This window comes from Coturnix japonica, chromosome 19 (genome assembly GCF_054131305.1).
Source record: "Coturnix japonica strain WE chromosome 19, WE-NBRP24, whole genome shotgun sequence".
Classification (NCBI taxonomy): Eukaryota; Metazoa; Chordata; class Aves; order Galliformes; family Phasianidae; genus Coturnix; species Coturnix japonica.
The window spans coordinates 873474-896964 of NC_140681.1; the positions used below are offsets into that span (position 1 = coordinate 873474).

Here is a 23491-nt window from a genome sequence, read left to right on the forward strand (position 1 = left end):
TTGCCACAATGCAGGTAGTTTTTATTATAATCGCCAATTCAGGATTGGTTCAAATAATTTAATCAATCATTCTTCCAAAAGCCTTATTGAAACACATGGGATAGGCTGCATTACAAAACACAGACAGAGGGGAAGTGAAAAACACAATGCAATTTAAAATTCATTAAAATTCCAAACTCTGTTGGTTTGTTTTTTTCCCTCATCCACACATCAGTTTGCATCTCCCCTAAGAAGATCAATCTGAAACAAATGTGGGACCACACGGTGCAGAAAGCACACCCTGAATGCCAGCTCCCTCCACACTGCCCTGGGCAGCTGGAAGGAAAGCATGCAGCATTCAGCACACTGTCACAGAGGTCTGGCATTCAGCATCTGCACATTCTGAAATGTCTGTAAGGAACAATTCAAAGAAGACAGATGGTGCTGTCAGAAAGGCTTTTGGTGACAACTTTGATCCTCCTGACAACACAGTACGTTATTCCTCAAGTATCTCCAGCAGCTCTTTCAGGGGGCAAACTGGATGAAGACGGACTAACACAAAAGGGTTTTTCAGTAGGGTCTGCACAGCCAGATGAGATGGCTAATGTCATGTCATAGCAGCACGGTTCGAGCAGTTCCATCCACAAATCAATGCCAAATAACGGATGATGAGACATTAAGAGCAGTTGGGGTCACCTGGTAATTCCAAACCTCTTCTTATGTGCACCTGTTTAGTTCTCCTTACAGTTTTTTATGTGTGTGTGTGCAGTGAGGTCACTGTTTATATTGTCTTCCCAAGCTCAATTTTCTTCTGGATGGCGCGTGCTGAGTGATAAATCAGGGAGTCGATGAATCCTGCAACTAGAAGGAAAAACGAGATCCAGCCAAATGAGCCTCAAATACAGAGCATCTCCCACAGAAAGAAAAAACAAATCCTTCTGTCAGCAGCAGGAATTCCAGCTCCCCCAGAGAGAAAGCAGCTGCTGCTGCTCAGAAGACCCACATCCCCATCTCATTAGGAGACACAAGATCCAGCTTGCAGGGGCAGAGGTGACCGTGTTTACCCAGAAAGTGATCTCTCAAGGAAGAAAAGATGAGACAAAGGTGAGCCATGTTTGCTGACAGATGAGTGAGGAAAGGCTGGAGAGGAAGCTGATTCTGAGAGCTCTGTGCCATTCTATTGCCCTGACCCAACTCACCAAGGGAATGTTTCCCTTCTGCTCATTTCACAGTAACCCCAAAAGCAAACTGACCTACCTGAGAAAACACACACTGCCCTTTATGGATATCCCTCGTAGGAGATGGCAGCTTTTGCCCCAAATCTTTTGCCCTGAAAATACTTGTGGAACCAATCTGAAGCTGTGACAAACTCGCTGTCAGACAGCTGTCCTCTAGCACCTACATTCTGACCACGGTGTATGGCAGCAGACACCACAAAGCGGCCCCAGTCACTGATAGAGGACACCTGAATTTGTCATAATAATTTTTAAAAGCCTTTTCCTGAGTTAGCCATGGAAATGAACATGATCAAATAAATGTGTTGCAGACAAATCCTGTTTAATAGACAGTAACCTCAGTATCAGGTTATCCAAGTGTTGTGATGTAGCAGATACAGGTATTCTGGAATACAGGGATATGACACAGCTGGACTCCTACAGAGCTTCTCAGCTCCTGCAAGATCTGCTGTCTTAATCTCCATGAGAATGTCTGAGTGTGTTTCAGGGCACACTGGGTTATCAGCTGTAGTACACAGCTGGACCAAGGCTGGGCTCTGTCATGTGCATAGAACTGAGTAAATGCTATTCCAGAAGCTGTCAGGGCTGCTTTTGGGCCCTGAAGAGCATTCACTGGAGCTCCTGTGTCTGGGAACACAGTTTGTGAACTCCAAGATGGCTCTGCCCATGGGGACCTCAGTTCAGGGATTTTATGGGCTTCAGTTCAGCACGAAGGAAACTACCTGCTTCCAGACCCAAGCTGGCCAGGAAAACAGCACAGATACATCTGAATGGTATGTGAAAGACTGCATTATTTGCATTATTTGAAATCAAAATGTCTCCCAGAGCATCAAAATGAAATACACCCACAGCTCTGCAGAACATCTGTACTGCCTCCTGAAGACTGAAGTCACCTTTCCCTGGTAAAGGAGGATTTATAAACAGCTACGCAGATTTAAGAAAGAAGAAGATGGCAAATAATCAGAGAGAAAAAGGATTTAAAGATGCAGTACCTGTGAATATGCCACCAACAATGGCACAAACTCCTGTGAGAAAGTGTGTGAAGGGCCTGGAATGGGGAAAACAATTTGAGAAACCATCATCAGCTCTGATACCAGTATGACAGATAAGTAACAATCAGTACAAAGTAACCCATAATTAACATTATGTTAATCATATTACATAAGTATGCATTATATAAGCATTAACAACTGACAACAGATTTAACAATTAAACCACCCCTCTTGGCTACAGGATGGAGTTCATCACTCAAACATTTTACTGAGAAACAGCACTGTAATGAGCTTAAATGAGCTCAGTGCCAACCCCAGGAGGCACATACTGAACTTAAAAACCCTAAAGAATGGGCTTTTCATCCTTAAGATTTCAGCCAGTTCTGCTCAGACACAATGCATATCAGGCTGCTGTACGAGAAAAACAGAATCCCTAAGCACATATTAATACATTAAAAGGTATAGAATAAAGCTGTGCCTCATTATGATCCCAGAAGATTGGACAGCTACAACCCCTTCTGTCTCCCTGTAATTTCAAGCCTGTGATTAAATGAAACCTGGAAGGAACAGGTTCCACACTGACTACAACGTGCAGAAAAGCTACTGAAAATGCAAAGCAAATAAGGTTTATCAGAGTGGATGTCTCCATAGGTACTGGTGAGATCTTCCAGGACAGTGAAAGTGGTAAGCTGCATTTGTATCTATTCATCACGTTGGCTTTGCTATATAAAATTAGTCTTCCTATTAAAAAAGACTTTGAGAAAATTAGACTGAACTGAATACCATCATATCAGACTTCTGCACTTCTCCATCCTGATACTGTATCAAACCATTCCAGGTAGTATGGGAGAACACCAGATCCCATCCCTGTCAGATGTTCACAGTGAAAGGAACCATATATGGGAGCGTCCCATTCTCTGTGCTGGTTGTGGAGGGGTTTGGCTGACTGTCAGGCATCTACAGTTGTGTTTTAAGCTACGTGAAATGGCAAAAATCAACGCGAGGTGAATGAAATACGTTGAAATGATTCTTACCTGTGTTTTTCTGTCAACTTCACCATCATGGGCGATAATTCATACAGCACAAACACACCAGGCAGACCCTGGTCTCCTATCAGCCCGTTGGCTATTTTCTCGTGTCGTGTAACTGAAAACTGGTTAGTCCTTACCACCTGGAGGAAACATAAGCAGCAAGCACCATTTTGTTAACAGGGAATATAGAAGGCTACTGAAAACATGAGTTCAGTGAACCACATCACTGCTGTTGTGCCCTTCTCTGTGGGCTCATGACAGTAGTCACAGTTGCAAGAGTCATAATCGGCACCAGCAGAATTAGATCTAATTTTACTACCTGATCTTGGTTAAAGCCATGCTTAAATCAATGAGTTAAAGAATGAACTGTGCATCATTCCTCAGGCTGAACTGCTTTGCTCTGTGCTGGCAGGTAGTTGCCATAAGATGCCTTTCTAAAATTCAACCCAAAGGCCGCATCACCCTCTGCCAATTTGCTGCCCACATAAGCAAACTTCAAGAAACAGCACTGACGTGCAGTCTGAGGACAAGTCCAATTCCTGCAGTGCTGGCCTGACTGAGCTCCAAAGCCTGTTGGCCTAGCTTTCTACCTCATACTGTCACTTCCAGTTTCAAGTCCATGAACACCACAACAGCTAACTTCTGAGGTCCTTTAAGAGCCAACACATAAGCTCCCACATGACACAACAAAAAATTATCTCCCCATACATAACATCAGGAGACAACATTGAATGCTGAGAGGTCAGCCATTAGCAGCTGAACTTCTGTGGAAATAGCTGGAAATGAACATTCAGCTGTGAATCATAATGGAACATGGGAAGAATATCACACAGTGTGTGGTCTGAGAAGGCTGTATACATTCAAGAGTGAGAGAAAAAAATGAAATTAAGAATACATAAACAAAGGAAAGCTTCAAGAGCTGCAGAAGAACAAAGATGGCCCATCTCTGTACAAATCAAAAATGACCACATAGCACTTTCCTGTGCTCTGTGATTCTTAGACAGGTTGTTCATACTGGTCGTATTATAGCAAATAAATTACGTTCTACCTTCTCAAATAAGCTACCTGACACAAACTACAAGTCAAGCTGGAAAAGAAACCATTCAGCTTCTTTATCAAGTTCTACATTTGAGGGTTGCAAGTACTGAATATGTAGGACAGATCATGGTGTATGTTTGGCAGCACACTCGAGCCACAATTACCTACGTATAAGCATCATGGTCTGCAGAGATTCTTCTGGAGACTAAAAAGCAATTCTCTGACAGAACTCATCCTTTGACAGCTCTACATGTGGGATTTCATCCACAGAGCTATAAGCCATGGTGGGCTGTGGGCCAGCTATAAGCTTAGAGCTCAACACATACTGTCCTTTGTACCCAAGTGATTCACAGAAACTGCACAGCTGACCTGGATCCAAGCAGAATGAGCTTCAAACATGATCTGAGTGTTCTCCCAGTACTACTTCATAGCAACTAACTTCCATACATCTCCCGGGAAAAAAAAGACAGGCCCAAGAAAGGCAGGGTATTTAAAGAAGGAATGGCCTACTTAAGGATTTATCACATAATAAACGATGCTTACAAACAGATTCAACCTGTAGGGCAGATGAGGAAATACAGCCTACACCTACTGTTGGGCTGCTCTGCCCACACTGCTTAGGACAGCTTCACTTGAATGTCTGTACTGCATCTGCTGGTGGTGGCCATGTGGCTCCTACACAGCCTCTGAGGTAACTAATACTTTGCCAATGATTTGAATTTCATAGTGCCCAAAGCAACACGAAGGTTGCATTGACACACAATATGTTATTATGACTGCTTGAGAATGAGGGTGTAGGGGCACCCACTGCTGTGGGGTTTGTGGTGTTGCAAGATTGTGTAGGATAAAGGAATCAAACTCTGGCACAGTTTCATCCAGCCACCCTATTTGGAAAGCTAATGGAGGAACTTTTAACTGGAGACAAGCACATCCAAAAAACATTTGCTCCTCAGTGCCTGGGCCTCTCCTGAGCAGACACTACAAGGATTCATGAAGAAACATGACACAAACGTGTGGCTTCTTTGAATTAGGTGGTATGGAGGCTGAGATCTGCTTAATCACTGCAAACAAGATTACAACACAGAAACTTGCTTCTGCTGGGGTCCCTAAATGAAGGAAGTTAGAGCAATGTGTCTTGCTTCCACCAGAGGACAGCAGAGTCAGAATGAAAATTAAATCTCAAGGCTTTTGCTTGTTCTTGATTGATTACTGGATTACTGCTATGCCTGAAGAAGAAGAAAAACTAAGAGATGAGTTTCAGATCTGTGAAATGCTGATTAACCCCACTGAATTACTCTCGTAGAGATCTCGTGGAGATGAGACAGCTGAATCTCAATATGTGTATGCTTGGAATAAGCAAATTCTAAAACACACAAAAATAAAACAGGAGAGGAGAAATTCATTGTTGCACAGAATACTGCTGGGTCCCATCCCATGTAGCAGTGTGCAAAAAGGGGGTGAGAATCAGCTGAAGCCACTTCACCTCTTAGAGTACAGGCAGAACGTGAAATATACTACACACAGTAACATAACCTTATTCCCTGTGTGTGCACAGTGAAACATGAAAAGACACAACAATAACATGGACTTTCTATTTCAATAACAAGCCAAAGCAATAGGGAAATAAAGGTACTTACTTCACCATCTACTTTCATATAAACCGTAGGGACCACTTTGACAAAATACTGAAACATCATGGAAGCTAGAAGCAAAGACAAATACACACTATTAATTGTGATCAACTGTGAAGAGCTGCAGAGCTCATCTGATGGGTTAGTTATGCACTGTTGTTGTTCATGGGAGCTTTTGTCAGAGAACCTTTTTGTTTTGCACAATAGCAGCTGTGGGCTTTCAATGATAACAAAGTTAATCCTTCATATCTGTTCCTTCGCTTCTCTTAAGAAAAATGGAATGTAGCAGTCACTCTGAAAACTGATTTTCTCGGAAATTCCTCAGAAAAGAACGTTACTCATTCATTCCCATACAAGTAATTCTTCCCTACAATATCATACCAATAAACAGCAATAATCATAAATTTGGACTGCAGCCTGATTCGCCTACATCTTCAGCCCTAGTAATTCCTCAGAAATCCACTTGCTGTTTAGCTGTGTCCTGCACGGAAGGCTTTAGCATACAGAGACTTTTAGCAACTGGCTGTGGGCTCCATCTCCATCAGAGTTTATTACTCCACAGAAAAATAACAGCATTATGACACCTTTTCATTTTTCCCTATTTTATTTTAAGCACCGTCCTTTGATTTGGGTACCACAACTAAAACATGGTGAAAAAAATTAAAAGAACAGATTTAGGTAGGATAACAATCCTTGAACCAAACCACCGATGTCTCTAAGCTTTATCACATAACAACACCCCAAATACCTGTAAAGGCAATGTTTGCACAATGTAGTAGATCTAAATAATGTAACCGATGTACATAGGGGCATATAAAGCAGGTTTGTGTGAATATACCACGAGGAGAGAACCATCCTTCTTTCCTAAGCCAGCAAGCAAGAGCTACCTAGCAAAGATGAGCAATATTTCAACTCAGTGGCAGCTGTTCAGCTGTTTCCATCAGGTAGATCTGGGTCTGGCAGACTCCACAACTCTCCAGCAACTCTGTTAGGCATTTTTTCTCTATCCTGCAACTTGTGGCCACCTCTTACTGCACACATTAGCCAAGCAGAACTCTCCCCACATGACAGAGGCATTTAACGATAAAGTGCTGCACCTTCTGTTGTCTATCCATTAATGCTGAAAAGAGAGACCTTTCAGAAAGATCACAGAGTCAGAACAAAACACACCGGGTGATTTGTTCCAGATGAATGGAAGTATATGTTTTAAAACAAGCGCAAGGTGGGGTGGTCCAAGTCTTATGCAGCGTTGCCAGGGCTCTTTTTTAAGACTGAGAATCTCACTCCTCTTCTAACTCTCATTAATACCAACTCTTAAAAAGATTTCTCTCAGCCGGCTCTTACCTTGCTGTGCAGTGACGTCTGTCCCATCCAGAGGGTTCACAATGCCTGGATAATCCCTTCCAAATGAGAGATGTTTGATATAGTGTGTCATATTGATCTGCAACAGAAACACTGATAACTCACACAATGCACAGCATCCAAGGGGCAAAGCAAGGGGCCCAATGTTCACATTCAGAATGTTCTTCTGAGTGTTGCTCTAGCAGGCCCTCCCTTACTCTGTTTCCTAACAGTAAACTCTACAGCACTTGCTCTTTTTTTTTAAAAAAAAAAAAAGAATTCATGGAAAATTGCAAGATGTGGAATTTCTCCATTTTCTACTCCAAATCCCCAGATCTTTGCATTCCTCCCTCCCACCCACACAGCAAGCTCTCCCATCCACTCCCTTCCCTGGCACAGGAGCAAAAAACTGCCAGCTGCCACTGGTCTGGGCACCATCTGCTTTGCTCACAGCACAACTGAACTCCAACTGATTCAGCAGAATTACAAACTGAGGTAGCCTCAGGAAGAGAGCAGCAGGCTTGCCAGGCAACATGAAGATGTCCCAGAACACACTGCAGAGCACTGCCTGAAAGCAGGTCCCAGACTGTGCCTAGATGCATACAGCCTGAAGCCAGATGGGATCAGCACACTGAGATCCCTAAGTGGAAACTGTAGGGAAATCCAGAAGGAAAACAAACTGAGAGAATTGGGAAGTTATCTTGGAAACACTTACGTTATCGAGTCCAAAGCTCTGGAGGTCATGAACTGTAACAGAAAAACAGTTTAACAGTGTAGTTCAGACTACAATTCCAAAGCGTATCTGTTTACTTTATCGTAGCTATTGCTGATTGAAACGGCAAAAAAAGAACCTGGGTTTCTCTCCTGCCTGCAGGTGGACATATGACAGATAAAACTGCTTCTAGTCCTATCGCAGACTGCCTACCCACTGCTAGAGTAGAGGAAAGTAATTGGACGCCTAGATCAGATACTTCAGTTATTGCCTGAACACGTTCTTAACATATGGAAAAAACAAATTCCTGGGGTCGAGCAAGGAGAAGTTCACTGTTACCTCAATCCTAACTTGATCTCCATTTTAGTTCTTGCTGAACTCCTCTAAGTGCTGGAAAGACAGAAGCATGACAGAATTAAACAGCTGAGGGCAGCACGTGCCTTAACATTGCATGAAAGCACCCTACAGAATTCAACAGCAAGCGAGCACCTACCAGCACCCTGCACATTAGCACTGCTACTGCTGCCCTGAGAACACGCAGGGAAAGGACAAGTCCCTGCAAGGGCAGCTTTCAGCCTCTGCCCCTCCTGCATACAGCAGGACAGCAGCACAGCCAGCACCACGCACATGGAGGACACCTGTAAAGACACGGGCCATGGCAAGCACTGCTAAAAGGAATCACCGTCTTCTTGTTGGCTAGCTAAATGTAATGCCAGGAAGAAGCCTCAGTGTCAGGATGGAAACACAACTGGATTTCAGGAATGCTCCCACCAGGCTCATCTAAAGTTGCTCCATTTTCTGAGCTAATGGAGTCAGATCACCAACTGCCACATTCTTAATGACAGAATAATAATGATAATGAAGGAATGCTGCCTTTAAATGGTTTCTGACAATGCCATCTACCATAAGACAGGCTGCAAAGCTAAAGACCTGATTGAAACTACCTCTCTTTTAAAATAAATGTTTAACAAGTACACTGTGAACTCATTTTTTTCCTGATAACATCATCTTTCAATAAAACAATACAAGTTTTGCTGGTATTTACATAAACCTTTACTAAAACAAAGATGTGAAAAGCAGAGACCATACGGTTAGAAAAGGACACACTGTGCCTGAACTACAGCCTTCCTCCTCCTACAGCTCTGATCTAAGGAGAACCCTTTGCATTTCACAGCTAAAGTTTTCAGTGCTTGGAAACCAAGGCTGCAGCCATTGCAATTAAGGCAATGGTTTTGTATTACAAAGAGCTCAGAGCAGCTGGTCTCAGAATACCGGTGGTAGGTGGATGGCTGGACAAGATGATCTTGGAGGTCTTTTCCGACCTCGGTGATTCTATCATTCTCTATATATGAGGTGTCTCTGATAAGTGTGCAGACCTACCCCTGCCATTAGCATCATTTCTGTGTCTGTTAGCATCTGGATCAAAGAACTCCTTGGGCTTAAAACCCAAAACCAAACTAAAAAATGGACAAATAAAAAATATCCAACCAAATGTTTGGAAATATATACAAAACAGTAGATAGAGAAAGAAGGAATGAGGAAGTGGTCTTGGTATAACATTTTTCTTAATGACTGCCAGCAGTACCCTGTTTTGTTGTAGTATTATGCAATTAAGCCAAGCTAAGTGGGTTAGCTGTCAGTGAGTGTTAAGTGCTGCTGCTTTTTGCACTGCCAGCAGCAGCTACTCTTCAGTCAGTAACAGAGGTCTATGGAGATCCTGCCCATACTGGACCTGCAGTTCAGCTCAACCCAATGCCAAAAGTCTTCACCTCGCACTTTCTTTTTGATGGTCAAGAACCACATCAGAGAGCACAACAGGCCAAAACAAGAATCCCTTGGGTTGAGGACACTCTTTCAGTCAGATCAGCTTCAACAAACAGCTAATCACAGGGCTGCACAACCTGCCAGCACAGGGAGCACAGGAGCACTGCTGCTCTCAGCTCTGCTGCTACAGTTAAGTGCTCATCAGCTCAGACAGCTGCATTTATTAGCACTCAAGGAGGGTGCTGAGTACCAGTGAGGATGACAAACTTACAGCTAGAGCACCAGAGACATTCAAGAGAGGCCCTTGAGAAGGACCAGTTGCTCATTAACCCATTACAACAGGTTTACGCTGTGCAAGATTCATTTAAAGTTAGGACTTCTTCAAATAAAATTTCCCCATAGTTGCTATAATGCTTTCCACAGATCAAACACTGGCTACTCACTTTATAAAACCTTTGCAATAAATGATTTAGAACTGTGAAAAAGCACTATTCATTAACTCGGGCTCCAAATCAATCTGCCACCAGGTCATACGTTTATTCATCTTTGGTCACCAAGGACTATGCTAAGCACACAGTTTAGGTTGGAGATAAATATTCAGTTAAATAGAGTTTGCTTAGCAAAAGCCTATTTAGCATTTTTAGAGAAGAAAACGAACAAGAGAATGTCAGCTAGGGCAGGAGACTTATTTCAAGTGAAATATAAGCGTGTCCTTTCCCTTCTGCAACTGTGGCTAAGTGTTTAGCTACATAAAATAAAGATGCCTGTGAGAGACATTAGGTTTGTCAAGAAGTCTATGCATTTTTATATAACCTGATTTACACCCCTGTTTTAGTCACACCGCTGTCTGCCTGAAAACATCCCCATCTCACATTTCTGACCTGCACAACCACAAAGCTCCTTGGACTCCACAGCTCAGCCCTTTGCTGGCTAAAAAGCACTCACTGCCACTGAGGTCTCTGCCTGTAAATGCATTAAAACTGCAAAAAGCTCATGACATAGGTACCCAACATGGGGCTGCAAATTGAGTTAGGTCACCAATTTTCATGCTGGGGATGGATTTTTGGGGAGAAAAAGCTCATACATAAATACGATGAGCAGGATGAGGCTGTGGTGTGAAGGGGCACTGAGGCAGGGAGCAGCACAGAATGCGTTACAGATTAGGGAAGGAGTGAGCAGAGCACAAGTCCTGAGCCCTCCACCAAATGTTACTACTGAGTGCAAACACCACATCTCATCCTGCAATAGCCAGGACTCTCTCACCCTCAGAAAAATGCAGCGCTTTTCAGACCATTGAAAAACCTTCTATGAGTATTCTGAGATGAGGAGGCTTTGTGAATGAATTTCCAAGAGCAAATCTCCAGCCTGTTGTATAAGTGAGATTAAATAAGAGAATTATCTCACATGACTTCAAAAGGCGGAATTCCCTCCGACTTGCCACCATGTGCCCCTCAATTACATCACCTGCACAGAACAACCACCAACATATTATCTCTAACAGTGACATACTAAAATCGTTTAAGACAAAGATTCTCAGCCTTTCCCATCTGGTTACCTCAGTTACCAGAGATGAATGACTTGGAATGGGTCTCCTATTAGCTTTCAGGAAACCTCAAACCCCAGCCTAGATCCACAGCTCATCCCAAAGGAGATTTGTGGGCTCAGCAAATAACAGAGATCGGGTTAGCACTGCAGCATGTCGTTTTAGAGGGAAAAAAAAAAAAGAAATAGCAACACTTACTCTCAACAGCGTGCACTGCAACATTGAGCAGAGTGGGAGAGAAAAGAGAGATATTCAGATCTTTACAACGAAAAGCAGAGATTCAGATACAACAGCATCTAAAACTTGTATGAAAGAGCACAATAGCTTTGCTGGTGCACTTGCTAGGCCAGGTAAAAAGCCTAATACAGGTACTAGTAATCATTTAAACAGCAACAGAGAAACAAAAATGCAGGAATTAGTGACTAAAAGAAAACAGAGCGGGATGTCCAAATTCCTTAATATAAGCTTTTAAGTAGCACACCAGACAGCACTGCTGCTTGTATTTAGATTTCTCAGTCTTTCAATTCCTTAAGGTAAAGGAAAGGCCATTTTGGCAGCAACCAAAGCTATTCAGGTGTCATCAAAGTTCACATTCACAACATTTTTGTTCATTCAGTTTCAAGACACCAGCAAAGGTGAATACCAGGAAAGATGGGAAACGTGTGCTTGGGCAGCACATCTTAAAGCTTACTAACTTCTGTTAAGCAACCTCCTTTTTTGTTGTTGATGCTGTTTCAAGAGACCATTCACATGTATACTCACATTACGCACAATTAACCAATAACTCACAGATTTATACCTGCATGGAGATGGGCCTCTGAATACTCCACACAATTCCCACCCGTCTCTGCCAAATGCTACACTGCTGATAGTGCTCCTCTGACAGCACAGGTTTTGCTATGGAGGAGGCATGGAAGGTATGGAGAGCCTCCAGACAGCTGCTTGACAAACCTCAGGCATTCCCAACAAGTGATGAGCTTCAGCTCTGATAGGTGGCAAATGGAATCACCACTTTTGTGGTCCCCAAACCACACACAATGTAATTTGGAAATGCTTCATCTACCTACTGATGGACCTTGAGTCCTTCAGCACCAACCCAATCGAACACTGAAAGGAGTCTACCAATGTAAAAAGGAAAATCCTTAGCAATTCTGAGGACGAAATAATAATCTCAGCCTCCAAAATTCAGTTTGGGGATAAAAACGATTAATTCTCCAGCAAACACTACTTAGGAAGAGAAATTAGGAATAGCACACAGGTGATCATCCAGAGGATTTCTAGCTCCATGATGAAATTCACTGATGGTGGTTTTGGTCTCCACTTTCTTTTCCAAAATAGTTGATGGGCAAAGAGCTCAGCTGAGGTCTGGCATCTGTAGAGTCCTGCAACAGCACAGCCCCACAACCAGGAGGGCTCTGGGACAGGAAAAGGGGAGGCTGCAATCAGCGGCAGAAAGGAGTAGCTGGCGTGCCTTGGGCAGCCAATGAGAAGATACCAAGGGACCAAAAAATGATAATTAATCTCCAGTCAAAGACTATGTGCCCATTTTGCAACTCAAAACTCAAATCATTAGAAGCTACATAAATCAAGATATTCTACAGGTCTGATCCAAGGATGCTTTCAAATAAGTTTCAATCGTCAAAAAAAAAATCTATTAAAGTGAACAAATCTACTGCAAATGAGGAAAACAAGCTGTAACCACAAACGTGCCTGCAGAGATAACTTCTGCCCTCCAGCTGACTGCGTAGGGTGTAAGGAAATCACGATGCCTGGATCACATTCATAACTGCTTTCATTCACAGAAATTGTCACAGTCTTAGAGACAGAATGCTTTGAATGTACTCATCCATGTCAGCATTTTTTTAGGCATCTGAAGGAATCAAATTATGTATTTTAAGAAAATCTGTCTGTTGTCAATACTGTATGATGGGGAATGTCTTCCCTAGGAAACTGATGATCACACCCCTGCAAAAGAATGGTCCAAACACAGTCTGAAGGATGAATGAGAAGCCCCAGATTCCTCTTGAGTAGGAATGCAGCAAGGAGGAAGGAAACAACATCAGGATCACCTCTTTGGAGGAAACTTCCACCAAGGAAGCTCCCCCATGCTGGAAGCTCACTGTGAAGCTTCATATCCAAAGCAGGAGATGGCTGCTCAGAAGCATAAAAAACATTTAATTTAATCATTTAACCGTTTTCTTTTTTTCCACCTAAGACAGAAAACATTCTTTGAGGAGAGGTGTGAGCTCCTGCAAAGAGAACAGTTGTGATATGCAGGATCATGAACAGGCACAGCCGAATGTGGATGACATCTTTACAAGGGCACAAGTGAAAAAAGAACATTCCCCAAATCTTAACTATCCTACATAAATTGGATGTGAAAATTTCAGTTCAGGATTCAAGGCCATTGAAGCCTTGAAAAGAAGACTGCAGATATCACTGATGTTTGACTTTGGTTTTCCTTTGGTACAAGCAACTCAGGACTACTAATTTCAGTGCCAAAAAGTCTGCTTGGCAGCAGCTTAGTCCTCCTCATAACTTCCTTCAGTCCTCTTCCTAACAACCTGGGATGTGTCAGTTGCTGAGGAATAAGCCAAGGCCATTAGGATGACATTAGGAGTGGAGGGGTCTTCTTTGACACTGATGATGGAGTATCACGGTGCAGCTTTCAAGCAGCCAGTTTTCAGGGCTTCCAATAATCCAGTGCCACTGCTTGGATATACCAAAAATGTGGGTATGGATGGACTAACCCAGCAAAGCCTGACATTTCTTACCAGCTAACTAAGGACAGAAACACACTGTCCCCCAGTTTAAATTTCATCACCCATCATGGCCTGGGATTATGAGAAACCAAGTAGAAAGCAAAGCTGTATTTAACAATTGTGCACAGTAACTTTCATTTAGATGGGATACATATGAACAAATATGGAATCAGCATCAAAAGAACATGAAAAAAGATTACATGCAAGCACAGAAAAGCAAACAACAGTAAGTGAAGTGAAATAATCTCACCTGGATTTAACATTCATGCGGGCAGAAATAAAGCAAAACAAAAGACAAGACAAAATAACACATTTTCTTCAAAGCAAACAAACTTTTTAAAACACAGTTTTTTGTTTTTCAGCACTTCTAGTTCCTATAGATACACGAACAGTGCATAAAGACAGGGGGAGAACTGTTCAAACAAAAAGCTACCAAACCCTGCTAAAAAGATCACCAGGAGACCATCAGAGGTCCTTCAGCATAAACACAACCAGAATATAAAGATACCCAAGACACAATTCTGGGGTCACCTTTCTAAGACTGAGAATGAATTTTTCTGAGCTTGAGATGTGAGGGTATTGATGTGAATCAGGAATCCTTGGCACAAACAAAAGTGAAATATGGTTTGAACATATTTCAGCTGATGTTCCCTTACAACAATAAGTTACACTCGTGTCTCTTAAGTGCATGAGGTTCACAGGCTGCCTCTTTCATAACTCTGATTCCTATTAGTCAATACCAACGTGCCTTAAAACATGAACACGTATCACATTGGCAGTAAGTAATTCAAAATAGCCCAAAGTGGATCTAACCAAAGAAACCTGATACGTAGTGCACTCTTTAAGAAGGTCTGCTCATGAGGCTTATCCACTTAAAAAATCTATAATAATGAATAAAAACAGAAAAAGGAGATAAATTGTTGATATTCCTCACACATTCAATTGAAGATTTCAAACTTCACCTAAGGTTCTAAAAAGTATTCCTTCTGGCAAATGATTTCTGGGCACAAAACATGAGTATATGAGCTCCCTCCCTGTAAAGAGGCTGAGGGGAAGTGGGGGTCGGCCTCTTCTCCCACGTAACTAGCAATAGGGTGAGAAGGAATGGCCTCTTGGGGGAGATTCAGGTTGGATGTTAGGAAGAATTTCTTCTCCAAAAGAGTGGCCAGGTGCTGGAATGGCTGCCCGGGGAAGTGGGGGAGTCACCGACCCTGGAGATGTTCAAGAAACGTTCAGATGTTGTACTGAGGGTTAGTGGGAAATATTGGTGGCAGGTGGACAGTTGGACTGGATGAGCATGGAGGTCTTTTCCAGCCTTGGTGACTCTATGACTCTCTCAGAACAAAAATATAAGCAAGGAGAGAAAAGTGTATGGAAAAAGAAGTCCAAATAAGACATTAATCATCTGTGGAAAAAAGAAGCTTCTTTTGGGCCACATTAAACCCAGCACAACTAAAAACAAAACCAAAAAAGAACAAAGACTGAGCTACACAATTAAAGCAATATACCTAAATAGAACTCAAGTTGTACCTCATCCTGTACTAGCTCTTTTTAGTACACGTGTGTTAGTCCCATATATCTTCTAATCTACTCTCAGAAAAAAGCAATTTCAATTCAGTTCTACTGAGGAGAGAAGATATGGTTTTGAGGGCATTAACAGTAAGCATGTGATATAAAATCAGAAGCTGAGATCAGAACCATATCTATGGTCAGATTAACAAAGTACTTCTGAATAGGACCCTTTGCTTTGCTGAGAAGATGCTTGTACAGATTCCCTGTCCAGAGATGTATTAAACTAGAGTAATTCTCATGAAAGTTGGAGAGTGACAGTGTAAGAAACTGACAGGTCAGCCTGCTGGCTTCAGCAATCGAGGAACACCATCAAACAGAAGTACGGGCTCAGGTCTAACCATCAGCTGATTAACAACACAGCCACTCCACCACGAGGCACAGAGAGCACTGTGATAGAAAAAACTTCCCATAGTACTGACTTAGTGTTCACCTTCCTATTTCCTGTTGGTTCCAAATAGTATGGAATAGAAAAGAGCAGCAAAAATACTGTCAGTCATCTCAGTTATGCATCTAATAGCGGAATTATTTTTTGTGGATTCTTCATAACAACAGTTCAGAATATTCAGGCTTCTCTTAGGCACTGATCAATACTAGTTCAGTTCTTTATTTGTTAATACAGGAAAGGAAAGAAAAAAACAATAACAATAAAAACCAACCCTCCTCCTCTGTAAACTACAAAAAAACTAATCAAGACACAATGTTAGTTATATTGAGAGCAAAGACATTCTCAGCTTCATTTACAAGAACTGAGAAAATTATCAGAGGCCATTTTTAGTATTTGATATGAGAGAACTGCCAGACAGCAGAAGGTCTGCTCTCCACACATCTGTCCTCCTACTCTTTTTCCTTGCCCTTGAAAACTGCAACATTCTGAACCTGGCCTCCAAAAGGTCTGCAGTAACTACAGAGTCCTTTCTTTCTCTTCCTGTGCTCACCCACTGTGGTCCTCAGCTTTTCACTGCAGTTGTGCAAAACTTCCATTGCACACATGATGAGAGCCGTCCTGCCCCCACCCACATATGGGTCAATACTGGCGGAAGGAATATTGCTGTTCTTACAATGCTCTAAGTGCAAGTTCTGCCAGAATCATAATTATAACAATGGATGTGGAGAAAAGCAGAAGAGCTTTTTGCACAGAAACCCTTCATCATTCAGTCTTTAGAAATGGCCTCATTTGTTTTTCTTCAAAGACAGTTACTTGAACAAAGAGTGATCTCCCCCCGGGCTTCACCTCAGAGGAACAGATCACACTATAATGAAGGGTAAGATGGGGAAAAATCAACCTAAAGTCAAAGTTCTTTGTGAAACCTTTACCAGAAATTTCAGGCTTTGAAAACATTATCAAGGGAACTGAAAACATCCTGTTAAACCACAAATATTTTTGACCAAATTCCAGTTAAAAACAAAAAGCATAAATCAACTACCACTACTACTCTGGACACTGTATTTACATATACTGGACAAAACTCTTTACAACTTAAAATAAAGTTCTGATTTGCTTTCATATTATCCTGAGGTATTCCATACATATCCTTTCCACAGACACTGATATTCAGCTCCTGGGCTTAACACTGTGGCCAAATTTGGTTTACAGCAAAGCAGGGCTGTGAAGCTTTATGGAACTCACCTCTCCCACGTCCCTCCATCCCCGTGTTCTGTTTGTTCATGACAGTTATAAACCTTTGTACCAAAACTCCATCATCCTCCCCACTGAAGCAGTGCTATTCTTTTGGATTGCAATGCAAAGATACGCCAAGACAATGGTCAGATACACTTAGAAATGAAAGGTTACAATAAACAGAAAAAGAAAATACTTTACCATGTACATGAGACTGCTGGAAGCTCTTTCCTGGTGCAAAGTGAAAATTTCCAGCTACCTGCAGGAGAGAGTCACCGTTCATTACAAGTTCTGAATCCATATATGTAAAGCAGCCATATCCGTGCTGTCTTTTTCCTCTCGGTTTTTAAGCTAGATACACTCTAAGCAAGCTCCCTTTCTAGGCAACACTACCAGTAGATGCTGTCCAAGAGCTATTTCCCCTGTTCCTCCCAGGCACAATCATGCTGAAAGCCACAATTACTTACTGGTGTGGGTAATAATCTGTTTTATGCAGATTATTTTTAGTAGGCATAAAAATCAGAAGAAAGAGGCATTAATTTTTCTGAGAGGGAACTGACTGTTGCTCCGGGAGATAAAAGAAGACAGCACAGAAAAGGAGGGGAGGAAGTAACAGAGTGAAGGTGAGGAAGATCACAAGCAAAAATAACCCAATTCAATACAATAAACTACAGTGATACAGTGACCCTCAGTACACACCTATGAAAATAACCTGGTTGCAAAAATAAAAGCACTCATCAGTTTGTTAAAACTACACCGAGGAATCTGTAAGGAATACAGATACCAAGAGACAGTCCTCACTGGCACTTCCAGCAGCTGCACACACAGCCCCCTGGAGGCTCTCAGTGTCCCAAGCCATCCACTACACTTCGGCAACTGCAAAGCAGATGAGGATGAGTAGCAATGGCACCAGAAGTTCCCATGCTGACACCCACCCCCTGACCCGAGCTACCTCCAGCATTCCCCTACAAGTCCTTCTTGCTTATCATATTTTGTGACAAATGGCCCCCTAACGGTCTGGTATCCAAGGTGGTACCAAATCACAGCACCCAGCTTTGTAAACAGAATGTTTACTCCCCACACATAAAGAATTTGGTCCACAGAAAGAATGTATAAAGATGTTGGAAAAAAAAAAAAAAAAAAAAAAAAAGGGGAAAAAAAAAAAAAAGGAAAAAAAAAAAGGAAAAAAAAACCCAAATGAAATTGAAATAGCAAATACTTGGATATGAAAGATTAGCCCAGGGCTGACTTCCAGAATGTGCTTGGGAATCTCATATCCAAGAGCTCCGGGTTTGGATGCCCTCCAAAGAAGAAGGCAGTTAAATAGTCATCATCTGGTGTATCTTGCACTTAATTTTCATATATCATTTATAAAAAACTCTTCTCTGAGCAATTTCAGCTTTGACAACCAGCTGTAATATTCTTGCTTCTGCTTTTTTTCTAAAGATAAGATTTCACTTTATTCAGCACCTCTGCTGGCAAGCTGCTGGTTACTATTACATCCAGCATCCACTGGCAATGTCCACTTTAAGACTTGAAGTTGGACTATGTAACCCAGGACAAGCCACCTCTTCTCCAAACTCCTCAGCAGAAAAACTTGCTAGATGGTAGAAAAAGTCAAGCTTACTCCAGGCCTGTGTTCTTCCTACAGCCCACACAATGAAATGGGATCACTCCCTTCCCACTGCTTTTCCTCATTCCTTTGTTGAAACCCTTTACAGCTGCAAGCGCTTTGTTGAGCCCAGGGGTTACTGAATCACAGCATGTGAACATCTAAAGCTGGAAAAGGAGAGAAACACCCAGATTCTGCCTTCTCACAGTCAGCTTCACGTTGCAGGTATACAACAAAACTCATCTCTCACCTTATTGACCTCCAGGAAGCCATACACTTGGCAGCCTTCGTTCTTCTGTTCTTGCATTTTTTGGCTAAACCCTTCCCTCTTGCATTGCTCAATGGTATCTGGGTTTTTGAAGGCCCAACCACGCCGCCTGTAGGCTTCTCTGACATCATCACAAGTATTACAACATCTGTGAAAGAAAGCACAAGTACCGTCTTAATATCTTCAACACAAAAAAGAGATGCTTCTGCTCAGGACTCAGATATTTGGTGGACACTTCTTCCCCAAAGTGATAAAGCAAACATTGTGAACTGGATCTTGAAGGTCAACCTAATGGTTCTGAAGGAGCTCAGGCTTTCTAATTTATTTTTTGAGCTTTTGATGCAAGGCCACAATCCATTTAAAAATGGTTCTTGAGTCTGAGAAGGTCTTTGCCCATTTAGAAAGCCATGCTGCCCCTTCAACACAGATCTCCTACAAAAATGCCATCAGGGTCCCACAGTTCTGAGTAGTTTTGTGTTTCCCTGAGTGAACAAAGCATCTGCCCATTTCTGCTCCTCCTTTTCTCTGTTTTTAAGCCATGATTGTCAAAATTGGACAAAACGTTAAACCTTCTTCAGTCCTTTTCCACCTCTGGAGAACATTTGGGTCACCAGAGGAAAGAAAACAAAGTAAACAAACAAACAAAAAACAAACACTCTTTTTTTTTTTTGCCAGATAGAAGAAAAGCCTCTCAAGATGGTAAAAGCATCTCCAGGGAACAGCGCAGTTAGAGAGCTGGGACAAATTGGGCATCAGATAGACAGTAAGACTGGAGGCTACTCAGAACCTATGGCCCAAACAAGGACCCGCTGTTATAGCAACCTGCAGGGAGGAAGAGCGAGGAGCACAAATGACCCACTACACCTGTTATCTCTGTGAGCAGTAAATGCTTAGTTTATGCTCACGTAAGGATGGAAAGCCTGCAGCAGGAGTGTGAAGGGAAGGCCATCACCACTTTTATACCAGGGCATCCCAGACGATGGTGAGCAGTGTCACACTGACCTTAAGCATGGATGTACACAAACCAGAACTTAACTGTCCATTCTTAAGCACTAAATACGCAGCTACACAAGGTGTAACAAGAGCACAACAGCCTTCAGTTTTCTCAGAACACAAAGGATTTCATTGCACAGAACTTCACAGACATTCTGCAAAGAAACAGGTATGCAGCTCAGAAGTATTCCCTAAAATGCTAAGAAGATACAGAAAGGTCTGTGGTTACCGAATGTCTTCTGACTCTGCCCCATAACAGCTCTCACAACGATCAGCATCCAAGGAATTTGGATCAAACACTTTCTCTTCTTCTTTCCCCAGCTCTAAAACAAAATAGGATTCCAAATGAAGATGCATGTCTAGTGACTTGTCTTGTCCTGCCTCCAAATAGAACCACATATTATATGAGTATGTTGTACTACATTTAAGACCTATATTGCTATAGCCAAATTTAAACAACTGACTATCAATCAACTTGCAATCACAGAGTTTAATGAAGATGGGTTAACAGAGAATTGGATTACATTGGAATACAGAGTAGCTTCATTCCCAGACTTAAAATTTTAATGTCACAGCCTCTGAATACAGAAAAGCTGCTGAGTTACACAACAGGGACACTACCACCAAAAGCTCAAACAACCAGAGAAATCTTCACACGCAGTGATTATTCAGCTCTTGGCTTAGTTTTAACCTCCAACATCACATCTGACATATCTCAGTGACACAAATCAATAAATCCAGTTTATGCTGACATACAGAACTACAGTAACTCACAGTAAGGGAATAAGGCCTTCACATTTTGCAAAGGAAAAGCAAAGCTAAGGATAGCTGTTAGATGGTAGCACTTCCCCAGAACTGTTTCTGGTTTGTACCAAAGCACAAGGAGGAGCCATGGTACGTAAATAACAAAGGTGAGGGGCTTATATGGCCAAGTGTTACTTGATACAACTTTATCATGTATGTATTAACACACATGAATTAAGTGAAGCCAGGTATAAGTTTAGGATGACAGGCTGAGCTGCTGGAGCTCTCCCTGGAGAAATGCTCTTTCCTCCAACCAGACTGTCCCATCTGTCAGCCCACTGTCATTGCATGACACAAGAAACTCACGTTCTGTGAGCACTGCTGCTTGATTCCCAGCAAAAGACCACCAGCAACTTAATTCCTGAAATCCATCCCTGACTCCCTGGCAGAGTTTCAGAGTTACTGGGTAAAGATTTACTTTCCAAAAGCAACGAGCACAACAGGACTTCACCTGCTCTGTCAGTTCTATTGATTTGGATGCCATAAAGGCTTGAAGGGTTTATGGTGTTTAAGCATCTCTCACTTGTCCCCCTGAACGTCAAAACAAGCACGCAGTAACAGACTCCAAGAGCACCCAATCCTACAGACAAAGCAGCACATTACCGTGTCTCTCAGCCTCTGGAGTCACACGATTGCCAGCTTTGTCCAAACGTTGTTTAAACAGATTGTGCTCTACGTCCAGCTGCTGTTCTCCTGCTACGTCCATTGCATCAATGCTCAAATCTGAAACCAGCAAGCAAGGAAAGCAGTTTATAAAACCACATTCCTGGTGGCCTGTCACAACCTGAGGAAGTATTCAACCAGTGAAAATACAGAATCTTTTAGCAGGGGGTAACAATGTGCCAAAACTGAATGGAGGTGCATGGTTGGGACTGAACAACATACAGAAAATGTGCCATGTCTGCATCCTAAACTGTTCCAAACACAGTGTTTAATGTCAAAGAATGACTGCTTTCAACCATCATGGAAACCTTAAAGGCAATTAATCAAACCCTTCCTCCTGAAAGCTCATTTGTGCAAACAGCAGCCCAGGAGTTAAGCTGAAATCCAGCTGAGCACTGCCCTCCTCTGTCCTCTCACCCTTGCCCCAACAGCAGCATATTCTTCTAAGTCCCCTTTTCACAGGGATGATTCAGGAGCCCTGGCCTTGGCCTGGCATCCAAGTGCCATTGGGTGCTTGCTGGCAGTGTATTCTGCTGTAACACCGATGGGTGCCCTGCAGGGAACAGTGGAGATTTCCAACACCTCCAGCCCTCCTGGGCATCAGGCACAGAGCACCGACACCTCGTGCTCCGAAACACTGCAACTTCAGCAGCGGTGCTGCCCAACCTGGAGTGTTTTATCAGGGCACAGAGGTGGGCTCCCATCCCATCCCATCCCATCCCATCCCAACTGAGGAGCTGGAGGAGCGCAGTGTGACTGCACCCAGCAGTGCCAGATGTGCACAGCGGGTTCGGATGGTACCACATCACTGCGGTTGGACTCACAGGCACAGGGCATGTGTGGGAAAACAACGTCGACGTTGATCTTCAGCTTATCTCCCCTCGATTTGTCAACGTACAGCTCGGGATGGACCTGCAGAACAACAAAGCGCCCGGCTGCAGCGGGAGACAAACCCGCAGCCCCTTCCCGCCCGTCTCCGCCCCGGGAGCCGCCACTCACCTCCTTGGTGAGGTAGTACTGCAGCTCCGAGAAGAACAGCAGCACCATGATGAGCCCGCTGACCACCGTCACTGCCGGGACACGAGAAGGGCCGTCAGCCCCCGCTCCGCCCGCCCCGCCCGCCGCCCCCTCCCGCCCGCTCACCCAGCGCTCCGCCGCACGTCTTCACACGAAAGTCCTCCAGCGTTTTGGGGAACGCATCGAACCGCTTCAGCCGCCACAGCGACTCCATGGCGCCGCGCGGCCCGGAACCACTGCGGCCTTCCGGGGCAGCGCCCCGCCCCGCAGCTCAACGCCCCGGGAGCGGGGCCGGGCTGCGCCGCGCTCAGCTGCGGCGTGGGGCCAGGCAGGGATGGGGAGCACACAGCGCCCCGGGCAGGGCTGATGGCCTCAGGGTTATAAGTCTGATAGTCTCACGGTGTGGGAACAAACCGACCCATGCAGGACTGAATAGTGTAGGAAGCAGTTACGAGCTGGCAATCTAAGAGTCTCAGGGTTCTGGAAACTAAAATGAACAAGCAAAACACTGAGATCTCTTTTTCACTGCTGGAACAGTGAGAATCATTGAGAAACGCCAGCAGGACACAGTGCAGGCCAGATGCTTAGATTATCTATGGCCACCCACTGCACTGTGAGCTCACAGCGTGACAGTGGCTCTCTGGTAGTACTGATGGATGTACATTTGTTTTCTGGTAGTTATCTTGTGTATATTTTCAACATTTGCCTGCCAGAATCCACCCAAGGATTTCACCTGGTACAGTTTCACAAGTATTGCCAAATAAACCATTTATTGAAGCAACAGATGTAACAGATTTGGCACTGATTAACACACTGGCATTTTCTTTCATCTCAGTCTTCTGGCCAGCATACTGTGGAACACTGCTTACTGGTTTCCAGGTTCCTTGACAGTCACCTCCGAGTGCACTGTGGAGAG

General features: G+C 43.3%; 1 protein-coding gene across 3 annotated transcripts; it reads right to left on the minus strand.

Moving 5' to 3' along the window:
- Positions 1–22810, minus strand: LOC146757740 (endoplasmic reticulum-Golgi intermediate compartment protein 3). Of its 3 annotated transcripts, none has more exons than XM_085519949.1 (13): positions 22702–22810; positions 22558–22628; positions 22383–22470; positions 21499–21618; positions 20321–20414; positions 19081–19246; positions 17420–17477; positions 7963–7994; positions 7251–7347; positions 5913–5977; positions 3241–3377; positions 2207–2262; positions 1–840 (listed from the first exon to the last, which is right to left on the minus strand). In XM_085519949.1, the coding sequence occupies exons 1-13, from the start codon at positions 22787–22789 to the stop codon at positions 761–763; spliced, it is 1152 nt and encodes a 383-aa protein (XP_085376075.1). In that variant the 5' UTR covers positions 22790–22810; the 3' UTR covers positions 1–760. The 3 variants fall into 3 exon arrangements, with proteins under 3 accessions (XP_085376075.1, XP_085376074.1, XP_085376076.1); XM_085519948.1 differs by having other exon boundaries at positions 20321–20468; XM_085519950.1 differs by lacking the exons at positions 20321–20414; positions 21499–21618; positions 22558–22628; positions 22702–22810.
- Between the last annotated feature and the right edge of the window lie 681 nt (positions 22811–23491).

Excerpts from the sequence above, each read along its gene's own strand:
- LOC146757740 (XM_085519948.1), bottom strand. The coding sequence starts at position 22,789 with ATGGAGTCGCTGTGGCGGCTGAAGCGGTTCGATGCGTTCCCCAAAACG. Across the intron at positions 19,247-20,320 it reads GCAGAGTCAGAAGACATTCG|ATGTTGTAATACTTGTGATG; the intron begins GTAACCACAGAC and ends TTTCTTTCACAG. Across the intron at positions 17,478-19,080 it reads GCTTCCTGGAGGTCAATAAG|GTAGCTGGAAATTTTCACTT; the intron begins GTGAGAGATGAG and ends TCTCTCCTGCAG.